The sequence below is a fragment of the Pristis pectinata genome, chromosome 14 (genome assembly GCF_009764475.1).
Source record: "Pristis pectinata isolate sPriPec2 chromosome 14, sPriPec2.1.pri, whole genome shotgun sequence".
In the NCBI taxonomy this organism is placed as follows: Eukaryota; Metazoa; Chordata; class Chondrichthyes; order Rhinopristiformes; family Pristidae; genus Pristis; species Pristis pectinata.
Window position 1 is genome coordinate 14,133,697 of NC_067418.1, and position 17,146 is coordinate 14,150,842.

Consider the following 17,146-nt stretch of genomic DNA (forward strand, 5'->3'; position numbering starts at 1 on the left):
CAGCATGGACTCAGTGTGCTGGAGGGCCTGTTCTGTGCTCTATGATTCTGTGACTATCACTATCAGAGATCTACATATTTGCCTGCCTGAGAAGGCTCCACAGTAGGCTTTAGTTCCTATAATAGAATAACATCAACCATTTTCTGATTGTGAATATTGGCGCATGTTAAATGCTGAATTGACCCCCGAAATAGGGAGTTCAGCGTTAGGTACAGTATCACAGTAAGAGATCGACCATTTAAAGCAGAGATCATCAGAAATTTCCATACAAGAGGGCTGAGAATCTTTGGGATTCCCCACCTTCGCAGTGTGGATGCGTGTTGATTGAGTGTATTCGAAGCTGAACTCAGTAGATTTTGGGGTAGTAAGGGATATGGGAGTCAAGCAAGAAAATGGTTCTCATTGAATAGTAGAGCCGGCAAGAGGGGCCGAATGCCCCACTCTTCTGGTTTTGTTCTGGATATGTGGTCACAATGGGGGTTAGACATTTAAACAAATAATCATCAGAAAAATAAGGGAAGATTTTAATCCTCTCCCTCCCCACCCAGCAGACACTGTGTGCTCGGACAGTAATTGTTACTGAGGCCTTGCGTAAATATACAGATGACATTCAGAGAATGCTGTAGGCAATAAGTCTGGGCAGGGGTGGCTGTGCCTTTCCCAGTGTTGAGGCGAAAGAGGCCTCAAAATTTCATAGAGTCATATAGCACGGAAAGAGGCCCTTCAGCCCAACTGGACCATGCCCACCAAGATGCCCATCCTAGCTCATCCCATTTGCCAGCGATTGGCCCACAACTTTCTGAACCTTTCCTACCCGTATACCTGTCCCACTTTCTTTTATTGTTCATTGTTAAAATTTTCTTTATGAAATTTTCTTATGAGGGACTTCTGGGAGTCCTCTTAGCCTACAAGAAAAGGTAGTCATCTTCTGTCTGACTCTCCATCACCTCACTCCTCCCCCCCACCCCCCACTGCCATCTTTTTTGTGCCAGGGACTGTAGCTTCTGCCCCTGATGTCCAAGGGTATTGTTTCCCAATATTTGAGAGCTGGCCTTGAAATTAACAACTCACAGGTTACAATCAGGACATTTTGGCACTTTTCTTGGCCTGCAGTTAAAATTGAGCATTCACTGTCTTGACCAGCACTCCAAACAAGACCAATCAGACTCATTACCAGAGGGCTGTCTGCCGCTACACACCCTCATCCCTGTATATGAAACAGTTTTCAAGACAGGAATCTGAAAACTGGAGACTAAAAGATCGACAGCCTTCCCTGGAACCTTCTTGTGCCTATGGGTTTATGGGGTATAACAGTTAAACAGCCTACTTTCCTTTTTACCAGCTGCAGCTGTAGTTTGCTATGTGCTCCACACCAACTAAAGTTCACTTTCATCACTTGTTTTTTGTGCAAATTGAGTAATTATTTGGGATCTTTGTATAAGTTCCTCATGCAGAACCTCTTCAGCCAGTTTTCCTGACCTCTCACATTCTAGGTACTGCTGTCGGTTCAAGCTTTGTAACCATTGTCATGTTTGCTGGACAGAGTAGAAGGAATGGGAATTACCCTTGGCACCATGTTGTGTGACTTCAAAGGGAGTGGCTCAGAGTGGAAGTGACAAGTGCATAGAAGAAGACTGCCTGTCCTCCGAAGGGATGAATTCAACTTGGGGAATCGGCAATGCAATATTTTGGATACATGCAGCTTCTAAATCTTTGTTGTTGTTTTCCAAAATAAATTGATGGTTCAAGCTCCACTCAAGAGACTTGGACACATAATCCAGGCTGACATTCTATTGATATACTTCAACACGATAAGTCAGCATGGTACAGCGATTGCCTGACGGCTTCAGCAGTTCGATTGCGATCTTGTGTTCTCTCAGTGTGGAGTTTACATGTTCTCCTTGTGACTGCATGTGTTTTCCCTGGGTACTCCAGTTCCTTACATATCCCAAAAACATGTGGGTTGGTAGGTTCATTGTCCATTGTAAATTGCCCCTGAAATGTAGGTGAGTTATAGAATTTGAGAGAGTTGATGGGAATGTGGGAAGCATTAGTGTAGGATTACTATAATTAGATGGTTGATTTGGCAGGCCAGAGGTTTGTTTCCTTCTGGTATATGTCTGTGACTCTATGAGCAGTAAAGGTTGGCCACAGTTATCCCCGAACGTACACCTAAAACACATTATCTAGACATTACGTCATCGATCCCCAAAGTTACACCCAACCCTTCAGAGGGGAGGCAGTCTTCCTGTACATACCCATTGCTTCCACTTTGAGCCAGTCCCATTGAAGTCACTCAGCATGGTGCCAACTCTCATTCCTTCCACTTTCTCCATCAAACATGAATGTGGTTGCGAAAACTGAACTGTGCAAATTTTCTGAATTTCAGATTTCCGGCATCTGCAGTCTTTTGATTTTTTGTGGAACTTAAAGCTGTAAAGCACAAAAAAAGTCAGAAAAACTGGCTGAAAGTGTCTGAACTGCCAATCTCAAACAAGGTCCAGAGTAATTATTTAGATTAATTATCCAAGTCTAGCTCCACGCAAGTTGACTGTTTGCTGAAGTTGCAATAGAGACTTTACCTGAAGAGAGCTTCAAAATCTGTGGAGGAGATTTTTGCCATCCAATGGTTGTTAATAGCACCACATGAGTATGTTTGCTGTATCAAAATGAAAATATGATAAGCTGTCATTCAGACATAGTGCTTAAAATAATGATATTTTATATGGAATGAGCTGCCAGAGAAAGTAATTGAGGTAGGTACAATTATGACATTTAAAAGACATTTGGATACGTATATGGATAGTAAGGGTTTAGAATGATATAGGCTAAATGCAGGCCAATGGGATTAGTTTAGGTGGGCATCTTGATCGGCATGGACGAGTTGGGGCGAAGGGCCTGTTTCCGTGCTATGTTACTCTATGACTGATAAACTGCTACGTTTGGGCCGAGGCCCATTACTTTAATTAAATCTTGATGAATGGGGTTTGATTAAAGATCATGCTGAAACCCTCTTTTGGAGAACTGTTTCTCCAGTTCCGGCCTCCTGTGTGTCCTTGATTTCCTTCGCCCATCATTGGTAGACTTGGCTTCTGCTGTGTAGCTCCTTTGTTCTGGAATTCCCTCATTAAACCTCTTTGTCTTGATGCACTTCAGTCTCTAAAATGGTCCTTCGAGACTATCTTCTCAATAAAGCTTTTGGTAACCTGACCTAATATCTCCTTTTGCATCTGGTATCAAATTATGATCACGCAGCTGAGAACTGTCTGGCAATGTTTTTGTTGTGCTAAGGCTGCCATTTAAATCTAGGTGGTCGTTGTTGGACCTGGGAGCTTCTCTGCGAAGATGTGTTTCTGTAGAGTTATAGAGTTACTTCTTTTATTACCCTATTGGTAAAAGTGTCATACAAATGGTTTAAGATGCTGCACTACAACATTTGTCACAAATGTTTGTTTTTGCAGCCGTGGAATAATATAACAAAATCAGTCTCCATGAGAAAGGCAGCAACAACAGACGACAAATGTCTTGCATCTGCTGACGCATTATTCAGAGAATTGTACACATTTATATTTTTTTGATTTTATGTTGTGCTTTTATTTCAGGCAATTTCTGGTCACTTTGATATTTCATTTGAGAAGAATTGCAGCAGCAAGGTAAGGGCTTGCAACAGTAGGCCTCTGCACAGTGCATATACAATTATAAGAGAATAGGATGCTTGCTAACTTAATTGCAAAGCTGTTTTCCCAGAAAGCACAGAAGGGGGCCATTCAGCATATTTTTCCTTTGCCAGCTCTTTGGATTAGCCTCACTTCTGTACTCTTCCCCTATAGCCCTGCATATGTTTACTTTCCATGTACATATGTCCAGTTCTCCACTGAAAGTCGCAATTGAATCTGCTTCCACACTCCTTACAAGGAATGCATTTCAGTGGATAATAATTCACTCCTTTGAAAAGATATCACCATATCTTTCCCTTTAGTTCTTTTGCCACTTTCTGAAACATAAAGCAGGAAGCTCAAAGAAGTGGCTATTAATTCTCTCCTCCCTTGTTTCTATGTTATAAGATGCTGAGGCATTGGTGTGGAGGTTAAATTTTTGCTATACAAAGCAAAGCAATTGCCACTGCTGGAATTACAGAGCTAACCCTCTGAATTTATGTAAAGACCCTTCTATCAGATCTGTTCACTTTGTTCTTGTAGGCAGCACCCTGAATTTCCATTGGGTGCTGTTCATGCGCAAGGGTGAGTGTGCCACTAGTTTAGAAATATTGTCTTTCATCAGTTACCTTTGCACATTGGTTTCCAGGTCTCGTTCTCCACTGGTCCAAGAAGCACCAAAACTCACTGGAAACAAACCGTCTTTCTTCTAGAGCATCCAATCTCAGTAAAAAAAGGTAACAGATTTGTCCAACATGCATCTCCATACAGACATGAGGCTTTCACAAAGCACATAGCTTTGGATAGCTGATTATGCCTGCTGCAGTGACACAAATCTAACTGCAAAGCTGTATTTAGTAACCATTTTTGTTCTTTTTTTAAATACTCTGTTAATTATTGTGAGTTCATTTTAGGCAACACTATTATGTGAAATTAATGGTTGGCTTGGCTCATAGATTTGATGGCTTCCACAAATGACAAGAACAAAAGTAATGACAACAGTGCATACTGAATCATTAGCCTTGTACGTCCAGGGTGTGTTCAGAGATTAACCTGGGTCTTTGCCAGTGGAAGGATCTAGCCAGCTGCCCTCCACTTTGGGTTTTGCCATAAAAAATCTCTATATTGCATCAAATGAATTAAATCTGCAGATGTTAACGTGCCACATTCCCTCCGGTTACTACTGTAACCTAAAGGGAAAGTGCCATTGTCCTTTTGAGCCTCACCAAATGCCAGCGTCAGAAAAAAACATACATTAGGCAGGTACCATCTGTTTAAATAGAGGTAAATAACCGACTAAATAGCAAGAATGGAAAATTATTATAGCCCACTATCTGGCAAAGTATAATTACTAATCCTTGTGTTTTTATCAAATTTCTATGTATGCACGTTTTGCACTTTGATTCAAATTGTTTTGGTCTTTTATTCATTGGTCTTTTAGGCAGCAAACAAATTAAACCTTCCTGATTTTATTGCCTTGATTAAGACAGTGGAATTTAACTTATAATAGGCATGGGCGCAGAGGAATCTTTCAGTTACACCTCTATTACCTCCGATAAATTACTTAGGTACATCAATCCCTCATTAGTTTTCTTCCGTCATCAGTTTCCTTTCTTCTGCTGAGGAGTTATCTTTTACTTGGATAGGATATCATCCATTTTGGGGAGTCAGGCTCAGAAATCCTTTGAAATTTGTCAAGGTCGATTACTTATGTTGAGTTAAAATTTGACTTATGCCAAGAGGTGTCTTCAATGTGTGTCAAGTATGAGGAGGCTGTCTTCTGACAGAGCCCTGTTTCGCTTTGTAATAGGTGACGATCAGAAATACAAACAGTTGTTAGAGATTTGTTTGAAATGGGTCAGTAGATGTATTGGGAAAAATAACAATAATACCTCCAATATTTCATCCATAAGAATGTATTCGTCATGCTCCCCAATTAATTGATAATTAAAAATAGGCAATTATTTAGACATGTTCAGTCATTAAAAAATAAACAAATCTGCAATTTGGATTTCATTGTTTGCAACAACAACCCTTTCAATGGAACCAACACTTATTCTGATGTACAGAAGATCATGCTTAACAAATTAATGGAAGTAAGATACACAGGTCACACAGGTTTAAGATCAAATGGTCCACTTTAACTGAAGCATGTTGTTACAGGCTGGAATAGTGAAATAACCGTTAGTTGACAAATTCTGGACTTAAGAAATTTTGCCAGCATTGATTGTAAACTGAAATTGACAAAACTTGGTGCCGTCCATAACTGTGATCTGCATCTCCCCGTCGTCAGTCACCTCAGCTCCCCCTCCCACACTATCACTGATATGTCAGTCCTCGGCCTCCTCCACTGCCAGGAGAATTCCAAGCGCAAACTGGAGGAACAGCACCTCATTTTCCGTCTTGGAACTTTGCAGCCTAATGGCACGAACATTGAATTCTCCCACTTTAAGTAATCCCCTCAACCCCAACCCCCCCAACACCCCTCCCCCCAAACCATGCCTCTTCTTTTCTTCCCTTTCCTAGTCTATCTCTCTTTTCTCCACCCTTTATTCCTCTTTACCTTTGACCCTTCCCCCGGTGGATCTGCTCTCCCCTCCTCCCACACCTGCCTATCACTCTCTTAGCTGCATCTACCTATCACCGCCCTGTGCCCACCCTGCCTCCCCTCTTTTGTCCACCCATCACTGCTCTGCTTTTCCCTCCTATATATTTGGCTTCCCCTTTTCCTAGCTTCAGTCCTGAAGAAGGGTCCTGACCGGAAACGTTGATCGCCTGCTTTTCTCCACAGTTGTTGCCTGTCCTGCGGAGTTCCACCAGCATCATAATGTTTTTCATCATTTGACAAAAAATAATTATCTTCTGATAACAAAAAGTCACATATTTGCAGCACTGTATGTAAAAGAGAAAACTAAATATAACATGTGCCGTTGTGTAACTATGTTCTCCTCTGTTGACAGAATTTTTTGTTCCCCTTGCTCCCTAACACCGGTAAATAATTGTTTATTTGCTTCTGAAGGAAGATACAGGGATAGCTAGAACAAATGTCATCCTAACGTCAGTAAAATGAAATGTGGAACTGGCTGCATTATGACACAATATATTTAGTCAAATTAAAACAGGCTTATACAAAGCCATAACATGACAAAAAAAATCCATATATGGACTCTTGACCTCTCAATCTACCTCATTGTGACCTTGCACCTTACTGTCTACCTGTACTGCTCTTTATCTGTACAGTAACACTTTATTATGCACTCTGTTATTGTTTACCTTGTACTATCTCAATGCACTATGTAATGAATTGATGTGCATGGACGGAATGCAAGACAAGAAGACAAGTTTTTCACTGTACCTCAGTACATGTAACAATAATAATAAACCATTTTACCAATTAATATATGATTATTCAGGCAGGATCAGTTAATTGGAAATAAATAAGATCTCTTTTTTATGTCCCAATTCTTTTGCCCCTTTCTTTGATTATACATTGAAAATTTTGTTATCATCTCTTTTTAAAGAATATTCTGTCTATCTTTGAAAGTGACCTGTCCAAGATATCATCATAGGGTTGGTTTTTAAATTGTCCCTGTATTTTGAAAGTATATTTTTCCATTCTAAAGCACAGCTTTGATCTGAAGATTGTCTCTTGTGACATTAGGCATTAAATTGAGATTTTACATCCTTCATTGCCTTTCTGTCTGTTCAGTGTGTCTGTTAAATTCCCGCTTGCAGCAAGGTCCCAACAGCCATTGTTTAGTGATGCATATATATTTTCTTTAATGCTATTTTTCATCCATTGATGCTATTGCAGAACATTTTGTGCAAAACTGTCCAACAGCCTTTGTCATTCTGGGAGAATGAGAGGTGCTGTTTGCTGCCCTGGTACATAAATTTAACTTACCGCTGTTGTCTTTTTAATGAATTTCAATTCCCTATTAATCTGCATGCAGCAATAGAGTACTGTGTACTTATCGCCGAAGGTGTACGATAAGACTGGGTGACGCAGCTAAGCCCCAGCAAGACTCCGCACTTGTGCATCCGGGAGCACCAGAGCTGCGAGAAAACATCAGTCATGTTAGATCAAGATGACATTGACAAATTGCTCTTCTCAGCTCCAATATTATGCAGGTCCTGTTAAATCCAGCTAGGAGGATACCTTCTGGAAATGTACTAGGCAACCAGATCCAGGCAGCAGATGATGTTGCTTTGTAGCTGGTGCATTTACCCATGATTGTTTTTTTTTGTGAATCCAGTATTTTCGCATTAATTCAAATTGAAGGCTAGAGTTCTGCAGAAGATAAATGTACTTTCCTCTTCAGCTCCAGTGATCCCTCAGTCACCCAGTCAGGTCCTGAAAGTGGGAACTTCTATTTTAATTGCATGCATTTTAATACTTAACCTCATTTTCAACTTTGACAGATTGTGATTTCCTCTCCTCCCCTCCTTTCACGTTATTTATCATTTCTAATTTTTCCTTTTAACTCTGTGAAAGTTACCCTTGTGTGCCCTTCGCAAGCTGGGCATAATCAACAAATGTTCAAAACTCTTGTCTCTTGGGCTTGAAGGACCATTTGATTTTGAAGAAAGATCTTGATAATTGCTGACTTGTGATTAATCAATACTTTTGACATCAACATCAGTTCTGCATGGATGCAGTGATTCCGTGGTGTCATTGTGAAGCATGTCTTACAGTCTTTTCACTGCAGCAAACTTGATGCGGCAAATCTTTTCAGCTCAGGATTATTCCTAAAACAAGACTGCAGCAACTGGGATTACTGATTACATGTGCTCATTCCAGCCCGGACTGCTAAGCATTTCATTCACTTCAAAGGGCAGTAGAACGCTCTTTGAATTTGTATCTGTTGCAGAAATCAAATGAAGGCTTACTGGGGCATTTTATAAGAGGAGAACTGTTCGATGAAATGATCATGCTTACGTCACAGTTCCTCACAAGATGCTCTTCTGTAGCACAGATAGCTTTAAGTAATAGAGACTGACATAATTTGGCTTGCCATGCAGAGGAAGTGAACCACGACAATGAGCTTAAACTGTCCACAATTTCTCGTGTTTCATATTCGTATATTTCCATGTGATGCAGAATGAGGCCATTTGGCCCCTCATGTCTCTGTTGGCTCTCAGAGCACTCCCATCAATCACATTCCCCAATTTATTTCCCTGTAACCTACAGTATCTCAGATGCCGATTAATCCCCTTTTTCTCCTGGCACCGACCTATGTTAGTGGTAATTTACAATAGCCAATTTCCCTAGCATGTGTGGATTGTCACCTTGTCGTGGTGGAGAAGCTTGTGTGGTCCTGAGATCCCGACAGCGATGCCATCTGGTAGGGTCACCCATGGCGGTAAGGTCAATGGTGAGGTCCCTGACAAAGAACAATCCAACCAAGACCTCAGCGGTGGAACAGGGGGACGAAGTTACTTCAAACTCAACGGCTGTGAAGGCAGATGAAGGCTGCAACAAATCCATTGGCTCCAATCTTTGTGGTTTCCATGCCATTGGAATCAGTTGGTTGATTTGTGAAGTATCATGTGCTTTTTGTAGTGTAACATCAAGTACACGTTAAACAAATACACGCACAGGCGTCTTCGCTCTGTGGGTTTTTCAGAGCCAAGATTGGACTCATAAGCCTCTTGAGAGCCCATAAATAGATCAACGGGACAAAGACCATCATCCTCGATCTCGAGGGATAGCCACGACGACGAGCATACACAAGTATAACTTTCACAAGAGTTATGAGGAAACATTAGAAATGATAAATAAGATGGGGTTGGGGGGATGTGAAATCATAATCTGTCAAAGTTGAAGATGAGGTTAGGCATTAAAAAGATAAGATATCTTTATTAGTCACATACTGCATACATCGTAACACACAGTGAAATACATCTTTTGCGTAGAGTGCTCTGGGGGCAGCCCGCAAGTGTCGCCATGCTTCTGGCGCCAACATAGCATGCCCACAACTTCCTAACCTGTACGTCTCTGGAATGTGGGAGGAAACCAGAGCACCTGGAGGAAACCCATGCAAACACGCGGGGAGAACGTACAAACTCCTTACAGACAGTGGCCAGAATTGAACCTGGGTCGCTGGCGCTGTAAAGTGTTACGCTAACCACTACACTACTGTGCCTGCCCTTAAAATCGATAAATGCATGCAGTTAAAATGGAAGTTCCCACTTTAAGGACCCAACAGCATGACTGAGAGATCATCAGGGCTGGAGTGGAAAGTACATTTAATTTCCGCAGAACTCTAGCTTTCAACTTGAATTAACCGGAAGATACTGAATAAAAAATTAGTCATGGGATAGTGCGCTATTGGGATGTGGGAGGAAACTGAAACACCCAGGAAAACCCACACAGTCACAGGGAGAACGTGCAGACTCCACACAGACAGCACTAGAGGTTAGGATTGAACTCAGGTCACTAGAGCTGTGAGGCAGGTCTATAAAATGTACACATTAAGAAGACATATATATTTATGGTCTTTAAAATGTCATTATTAAATGCAAATACTTATGTTTACGCTAGGAGTTGATTGATAAACTCGGTCATTTACTTAGGTTACTAATATTTGAAAATGGCCTGGATAGAGCCCTGCTGATCTCTTCTGGCTTGTCCTAACTAAACAGAAAGTAGGCCATGTCTGCCATCTTTGTAGTTACATGACCTCACAAGAATAAAACCTTAAGATAATTTAGAAAGAAGCCCTCTCTGAACTTCAAACGCAATCAAGCAAACATCACTAATTACAGCTACTCACCACCCCCTACAGCTGCCAGGTTCTCTTTTGTGAAGAAGCTCAGCTCTCTTTGGAAAGAATTGTTTCAAGTTGACACAAGCCAAGTTGTTCTGGCAACGATCCTCAGTGAATTGAAATGTAGAGAGGGTTGGAGAGATGGGGGTGGGTTGGTCACAGGCGATTATAGATCACTGTCTTTTCAGCTGTCACTTAGGAACATCAGAAAAGAAAGTGAGTTATTTAGCCATTTGAGCCTGTTATTGCTATTCAGTAAGATCATGACTGATATGTGACTTAACTCTGTACACACACCTTTATCCCATACTAATGTTCATAAACAACAATCTATCAAATTCAGATATTAAATTAACCTTTGATCCAGCAACAATTGCAGAAATTAGTTCCAAATTTCCAACTCCTCATGATCATACAGAAAAAGGCCTTTTGGCCCACTGCGTCCATGCTGACCTTTTTGCTCGTGTACATTAATCCCATATGCCTGCTTAGAGAGGCGTTTCCTATCTTCACACTTGAAAAAACAATAACCCCTTGTGCACTGTCCCACAGAACCCAACTAATGAAAATAATTTTTCACTAGCTACTGTATAAGTACCTCTTAAAATCCTGAAAGCTCAGCTCAAAATTTCAGGGCAAAAATAACACTACTTTGTATAATCTCTCCTAATAATAGTGTCCAGTATCATTATGGTAAATTTACACTGCACCCTCCAATGTATCCTTCCTAAGTTATGGAGCCCAGAAGTGAATTTAGTATTCAACATGTCTAGCCTTAACTTTATACAGCTGGAGGAAGGTTTCAACCCCTTTATACCTTGATGTAAAGGTCAATGTTCCACTAACCTTTTGTTTAGCTTTCATCTAAGACACTTGGACCTTCAGTTTCTTTGGGCCATCTCTGCTTTTTCAGCTTTTCACCATTGAGAAGGTTCTCTTTTCATTCCAGAATGGATGACCTCCTGTTTGCCTACATCAAGATCAATTTGCCACAGTATGGCTCATTTTTTAATCCACTAATATCTCATCGTGGTTTAATATCTTCATCTTTACTGCTTATGGTACCACTTTCTCTGAGTTATTGGTAAACTTGGAGTCGTGGGTATCTATTCTGCTACATATCTGTGAATGAACAATTGAAGTCCCAAAGTAGATCTCTTCAGGTCATCACTAGACATATCGCACCAATTTGAGGATCTGCCCATTATCCCTATTGTATTTCTCCTTTCTCTCATCAGTTTTCTAAACAGGACAATAAATTGCCCCAAATTCTCTGCACTTCAACTTTCATTAATGCTCTGCTATGCAAGCTTTATCAATTGTCTTCTACAAGTCTATGTACCTCCATTACTTATTCAAAAGCTTCTGTCTGCTTAAGTGGACATGACTTACCTTTACAAACCAATACTGGATCTTCCTTATCAGTAGGGAATTTTCAATGCGTTCAGACACTCTGTGTTTAATTATCAACTGGTAAGTTTCTTACAACAGATGTTAAACCAACTAGTTCTTAATTCTCTGGATTCCATCTATTATCTTTGTTAAGGAACATTTGGTACAGCAAGGTGAGAGTTTGCAGGCACGGTAGTGTAGCGTAACGATATTACAACGCCAGCGATCCAGGTTCGATTCCAGCCACTGTCTGTAAGGAGTTTGTACATTCTCCCTGTGTCTGCATGGGTTTCCTCCAGGTGCTCCGGTTTCCTCCCACATTCCAAAGACATACGGGTTAGGAAGTTGTGGGCATGCTATGTTGGTGCCGGAAGTGTGGCAATACTTGCGGGCTGCCCCCAGAACACCACGCAAAAAGATGTATTTCACTGTGTGTTTTGATGTACATGTGACTAATAAAGATATCTTAGATTCAAGGAGGATACATTTTAATGTCATTAGAGGGGTTATGTATCATTTTGGAACATCGAAAAAGATTCCATGGTATTTTTAAAACCTGCATAGAACAGTACAGCACAGGAACAGGCCATTTGGCCCACGATGTCTGTGCTAACCATGATGCCAGTTTAAACTAAACTCATCTGCCTGTGCATGATCTATATCCCTCCATGTCCCGCCTGTTCATGTGCCTGCCTAAATGCCTCTTAAATGTTGCCCCCACATCTGCTTCTACCACTTCCCCGGCAGTGCATTCCAGGCACCTTGCCTCGCAAATCTCCTTTAAACTTTCCCCCTCTCACCTTAAATCCCTCCAGCATTTGACATTTCCACCCTGGGAAAAAGACTCTGACTATCTGTGCCTCTCATAATTTTATAGCACACCAATGATTTAGAGTGAACTGCCTGGGCACTTTTAAACTGAGGTTTTCTCTTTTAATTGGGTGGAAATAAGGGACTCCATGGCACTCGTCAATGAAATGCAGAGGGCCATTCCGTGTGTATTGGACAATACTTATCTCTCAACTAATATCACTCAACTAAATGGTTGCCTGACCATTGTTTCATTGCTGTTTGTGAGATCTTGCTGTCTTCAAATTTTGTGCTAAGTCTTCTCATTTCTGTTATGACTACATTTTTAAAGTACTACATTGATCAAAAAGCACTTGGGCATCCTGAAGTCATGAACATTACTTTATAAGTACATGTTTTTTCCTGTAATATGTGTTTTTGGACTGTGTTGGAGTTATATAACACAGCTGTCAAATTCAAGCTCCATCAGATTAAGAAAAAAGCTTAGACCCTCCAAATTCAATACATTCCAAAGACAGATTGACACTCCAAAGTTATGCTGTTCTTTTGCATACATGCATATCTGAAACATTTTTGCATCAATGTAAAGTGGCAGTGCAATGGTAAGCTGTAAGCCTCATTGAAAAGCAGGCCATTAGAATATATCATTCTTAACTATAGTCCCTAAAACTGCTAATGCCACAAAAACACCATCTAAATGCACTTTTTCTGTAGTTACCTATTTGTATAACCACATCATGTAAATTTGTTAGGATTATAATGATTACGTTTGACATAATCTCTAAAAAAAATTGTGAAATTAAAGTTTATGTTTCCTAATCTGCTATATTATTACAGACTTGCATTGTACCTAATCTTAAAGTGATTTTTCTATAAATTAATTCCTTCTTAAATGTTTACTGAAGGAGCAAGCTGAGTTGCTGCTGTTTTTCTTTAGCTAGATCAATTTATCTATCACAGTGGCTTAATGAAAGAAGGTTAGGAAGAGGACTTGGAGTCCTGTTAATTTTTCAACCCTGGAGGAAAAGTTTATTCCAGTTCCACTTTTTTGTTCATGGAATGTGCTTAGCAGGTGAGGCTGGTATTTGTTGCCCTTCCTAGATTTCCCTGAACTGAATGGCCTGTTGGGCCAATTCAAAGTACAGCTCAGAGTCAACCACATTGGTGGATCTGCAGTTAAGTTTATTATTTTAAACTTCTTTCAGGGTATAGATATTCTTAACACTGTTCCATCCTTGCTTTTGATCAACTTTGTGACTTTTCCGAAGGTTCAAATTTGGCACTGGTACTGAATGCATTCATGGTAAAGACGGCAGATTTCCTCTCTAGAAGGGCACCTGTGAACCAGATGGAATTTTACACCGGCTTTATGGGTTGCACTTCTGCTCCCAGCTTTTAATTCCAAAATTATTTAAGTGAATTTAAATTCTACAGTTGCTTTGGTCGGGTTCAAACCCGTGCTTTCTGGATCAGTAATTCAGGAGTCTGAATATTAATTTAGTAATATAACCACGATGCTACCTTACCCACACTTTTGCACCCATTCTCATCTTTTATGCCTATAGTTTTATCTGTTTCCTTTCTGAGAACCTTGGCAATGAAGTGCAAACATTCTTCCTATGGGCAGCACAGTGAGGCAGCTGGCAGAGCTGGTGCTTTACAGCTCCAACAACTCGGGTTAAATCCTGACCTGCGGTGCTGTCTGCGTGGAGTTTGTGTGTTTTCCCTGTGACTGAAAAGGTGCTGCAGTTTCCTTCCACATTACAAAGACACGCAGATTAGTAGGTTAATCGAGCCTTTTAAATTGCCCCTAATGTGCAGCTGAGTGGTTGGATCTGTCAGGAATGTGGGGAGAACAAAACTGGATTAGGTAGGATTAGTGTAAATGGGTTCTTGATGGGTGCCACAGAAAGGGCCTGTTTCCTTGCTGTATGACTCTATGACTCCTTCCCTCTATTGAGGATCTATAGATATCCTATGTGAAGGGGCCTTGGAGGTTCTGCATAGGCAATCTCTCCAGCAGCGCCTCCTAAATTACTCTGAATTTTCATTTACTGGAGGGTAATACACATTGCCTGGAAATTAGATTCCACCTATTTTTGGCACCAATGCTAAATTAGATTCCCTATGAAGTTGGTCAAAAGAAAGTTTGAAACAATGTTGGGGTGTTTTACACCAAGGAAGAACATTAAAATGTGACCCTTATAGTCCCAACCTGCCAATCACTTGGGGGGTCAACTCTTAAAGGCACAGTTCCTCTGTCCTCCACACTGCAGCCAAATATTGTGGCTGTCACAGAGGAAGGGGAGGCTTACAAGGAGCCTCGCCAGGAGTTCTGTGAGGGATTTCTCATCAGTAATTGAGTGTAGAATTTATTGACTCAAAATATCAGCTTCTCCCTACCTACTGCATGTCAATTTGATCAGTATACTGTGATGTGCATTACTCCCTCGGCTGCATCAGAGGCGAAGAGCTTGTACATCGTGGCCAACTGTTCAACATCAACTGTAGATGTGAACATAGACAGCAGATGTTGCATCGTGGAACTCCTCAGAGGAAAGTTATTTTGTACGGAGGTCTAAATTTTTTAAGTGAAGTGCCAGTTACCAGGAAATACAGGAATATGGCACAAAGCTTTTAAGTTATAATCAGTGCAGTTGAGCCTGCAAAGCAGGATCTGAGAGAGTATAATGAATCATCTGGGCTCTCCAGGCTGATCATTGTTGGACAATGTTGGCGGTAATGATTGAAGTTTAGAAAGGAGTATTTGGTTTGCATGAGGGCCAATGGTTTTATGGGGTGATTAGGGGGAGTGTGCCTCTTACAGGAATCCCTTATTTACCAGGCAGACAACACTTTCCTTCTCTGCTCAAATGGGAGATGAGGCTGTGGATGGTGAATTGGAATATCCCTCAGCTTCTTCCTGCTCCTCTCTTTCCTGCTGGTCTTCATTTGCTTCTGACCTCTGGGCTCCAACACTCCTTGCTGCTCCTCCTCTAATACTGACTGCAAGAACAGGCAGCATATTATGATGAAGGCTCCACATCTGCTGGGGGTGGACTGCAAGGACTGCAGACAAATGGAATCTCATCTTGCAGAGACTAAACGTGTTTTCCACTGCAGTGCTAGTACAGTGGTGATTCTCACCATATCTACACTCCGCTGAGGTGGTTGGAGTGGGAACTGATGAGAGCATCCATGGGAGTAGAGGAAACCGTCTGTTTTCCAGGATCTAAATCTCATGGCAGTGCTGGCCACTAAATTGCCGGCAGTGCAGGCTACTACGGGATGAAGGTGTCATGTGATCTACCTGGAAGCATGGAACTTGCTGTCAAGAAATTCTTCCCATGATCCACAAGTAGCTGTGGATGAATAGACCTGGGTTATTAACCAAAGCCCAGTTGGGCATTGAGTGTCGTCATTGGCCAACTGCGCTTGCGGGAAGGCAATAATATTGTAAAATCCAAGTGGCCAAGATGCCATCTATACCTCACTGCAATCAATATAGGTGAAATCATTCCGCTGGGTGTAGAGAGCCAGCGTGACCTCTCTGATGCTGCATTGAGGAGCAAATGGAGAGGTATGGCGTGGATCTGCTGTGACTGCCTGGAGTGATCCAGTGGCCAGGAAGCTGAGAGTCAGCTTGACCTTGACAACCACTCAGTGAGCCAGCAGTTAGAATGTCACATACCTCTGTGACTGCAGACTTTGAAAACCTGTGCCTTTAAATATTTTGTTCATCGGACAGGTAAGATGTGGCGTCTCTGAGAATTCTGTTGGAGTAGCCCCTCCGCATATGGGCATATCTTAGCCACCTCCCTTGATTACCCTAACCCTCCCTGAGCAGCCTCCCACATGCATCCTGACACAGGTAGTGCTTTCCACCACTGAGGCACTTGTTGAATGCTGACCGTTAAATCCAGGGGACTGGAATTCAAGGATGTAGTTGTGATGCAACACCATTCAAATCTTTAGCTTCATCTTAAAATGATACTAGAATACAAAGTAATCTCTATAATCATTGCAAATATTTACAGATAAAAGTACATCCCTGGTCAGTTGCACTTAGTGAAACATAGCAGTGACTGTTTCCAAAAATCATTTTTCTGGGCTGAACTTTGGAAACAGAACCCAATGTGCCGTTGCTACACAACCATGTACTCTACACAAATGATCAAAGACTTACTCTTAGCCTCAGGTTCTTTTACGTTTTCGCTTATGATAAGCAGGTGACTGTCTTTACTTACTGCCTTTCCATTTATCATCAGCTTTCAAGTGGATCAGTCTGACTTTTCCATGTAAAATTCAATTGTTGTGGTCTGAATTGGATACTAAGAAGGCCAACGTTAATAATTGTGTTTAATGTAGTGAAATGATCTGTGGTGTACTTTGTTGTGTTGGCTCTGATCCAGTGTTTGAAGCCAAGCTGCCTAACTATTTTCAAATACCACCTCCAGGTATATTGATAGTGGCCAAAGTAAACATCTGCTCAGTGAACATCGCCCCTGTTAGCTGATC

General features: G+C 41.3%; 1 protein-coding gene across 2 annotated transcripts in view; it reads left to right on the forward strand.

The window, feature by feature from the left end:
- Positions 1-17,146, forward strand: part of prmt3 (protein arginine methyltransferase 3) — a 179,955-nt gene that overhangs the window by 140,924 nt on the left and 21,885 nt on the right. For both annotated transcript variants that reach the window (XM_052029301.1, XM_052029300.1), the window contains exons 14-15: positions 3,603-3,653; positions 4,306-4,393. In XM_052029301.1, coding sequence (XP_051885261.1) covers positions 3,603-3,653; positions 4,306-4,393 — 139 coding nt within the window. The remainder of the gene's footprint in view (positions 1-3,602; positions 3,654-4,305; positions 4,394-17,146) is intronic.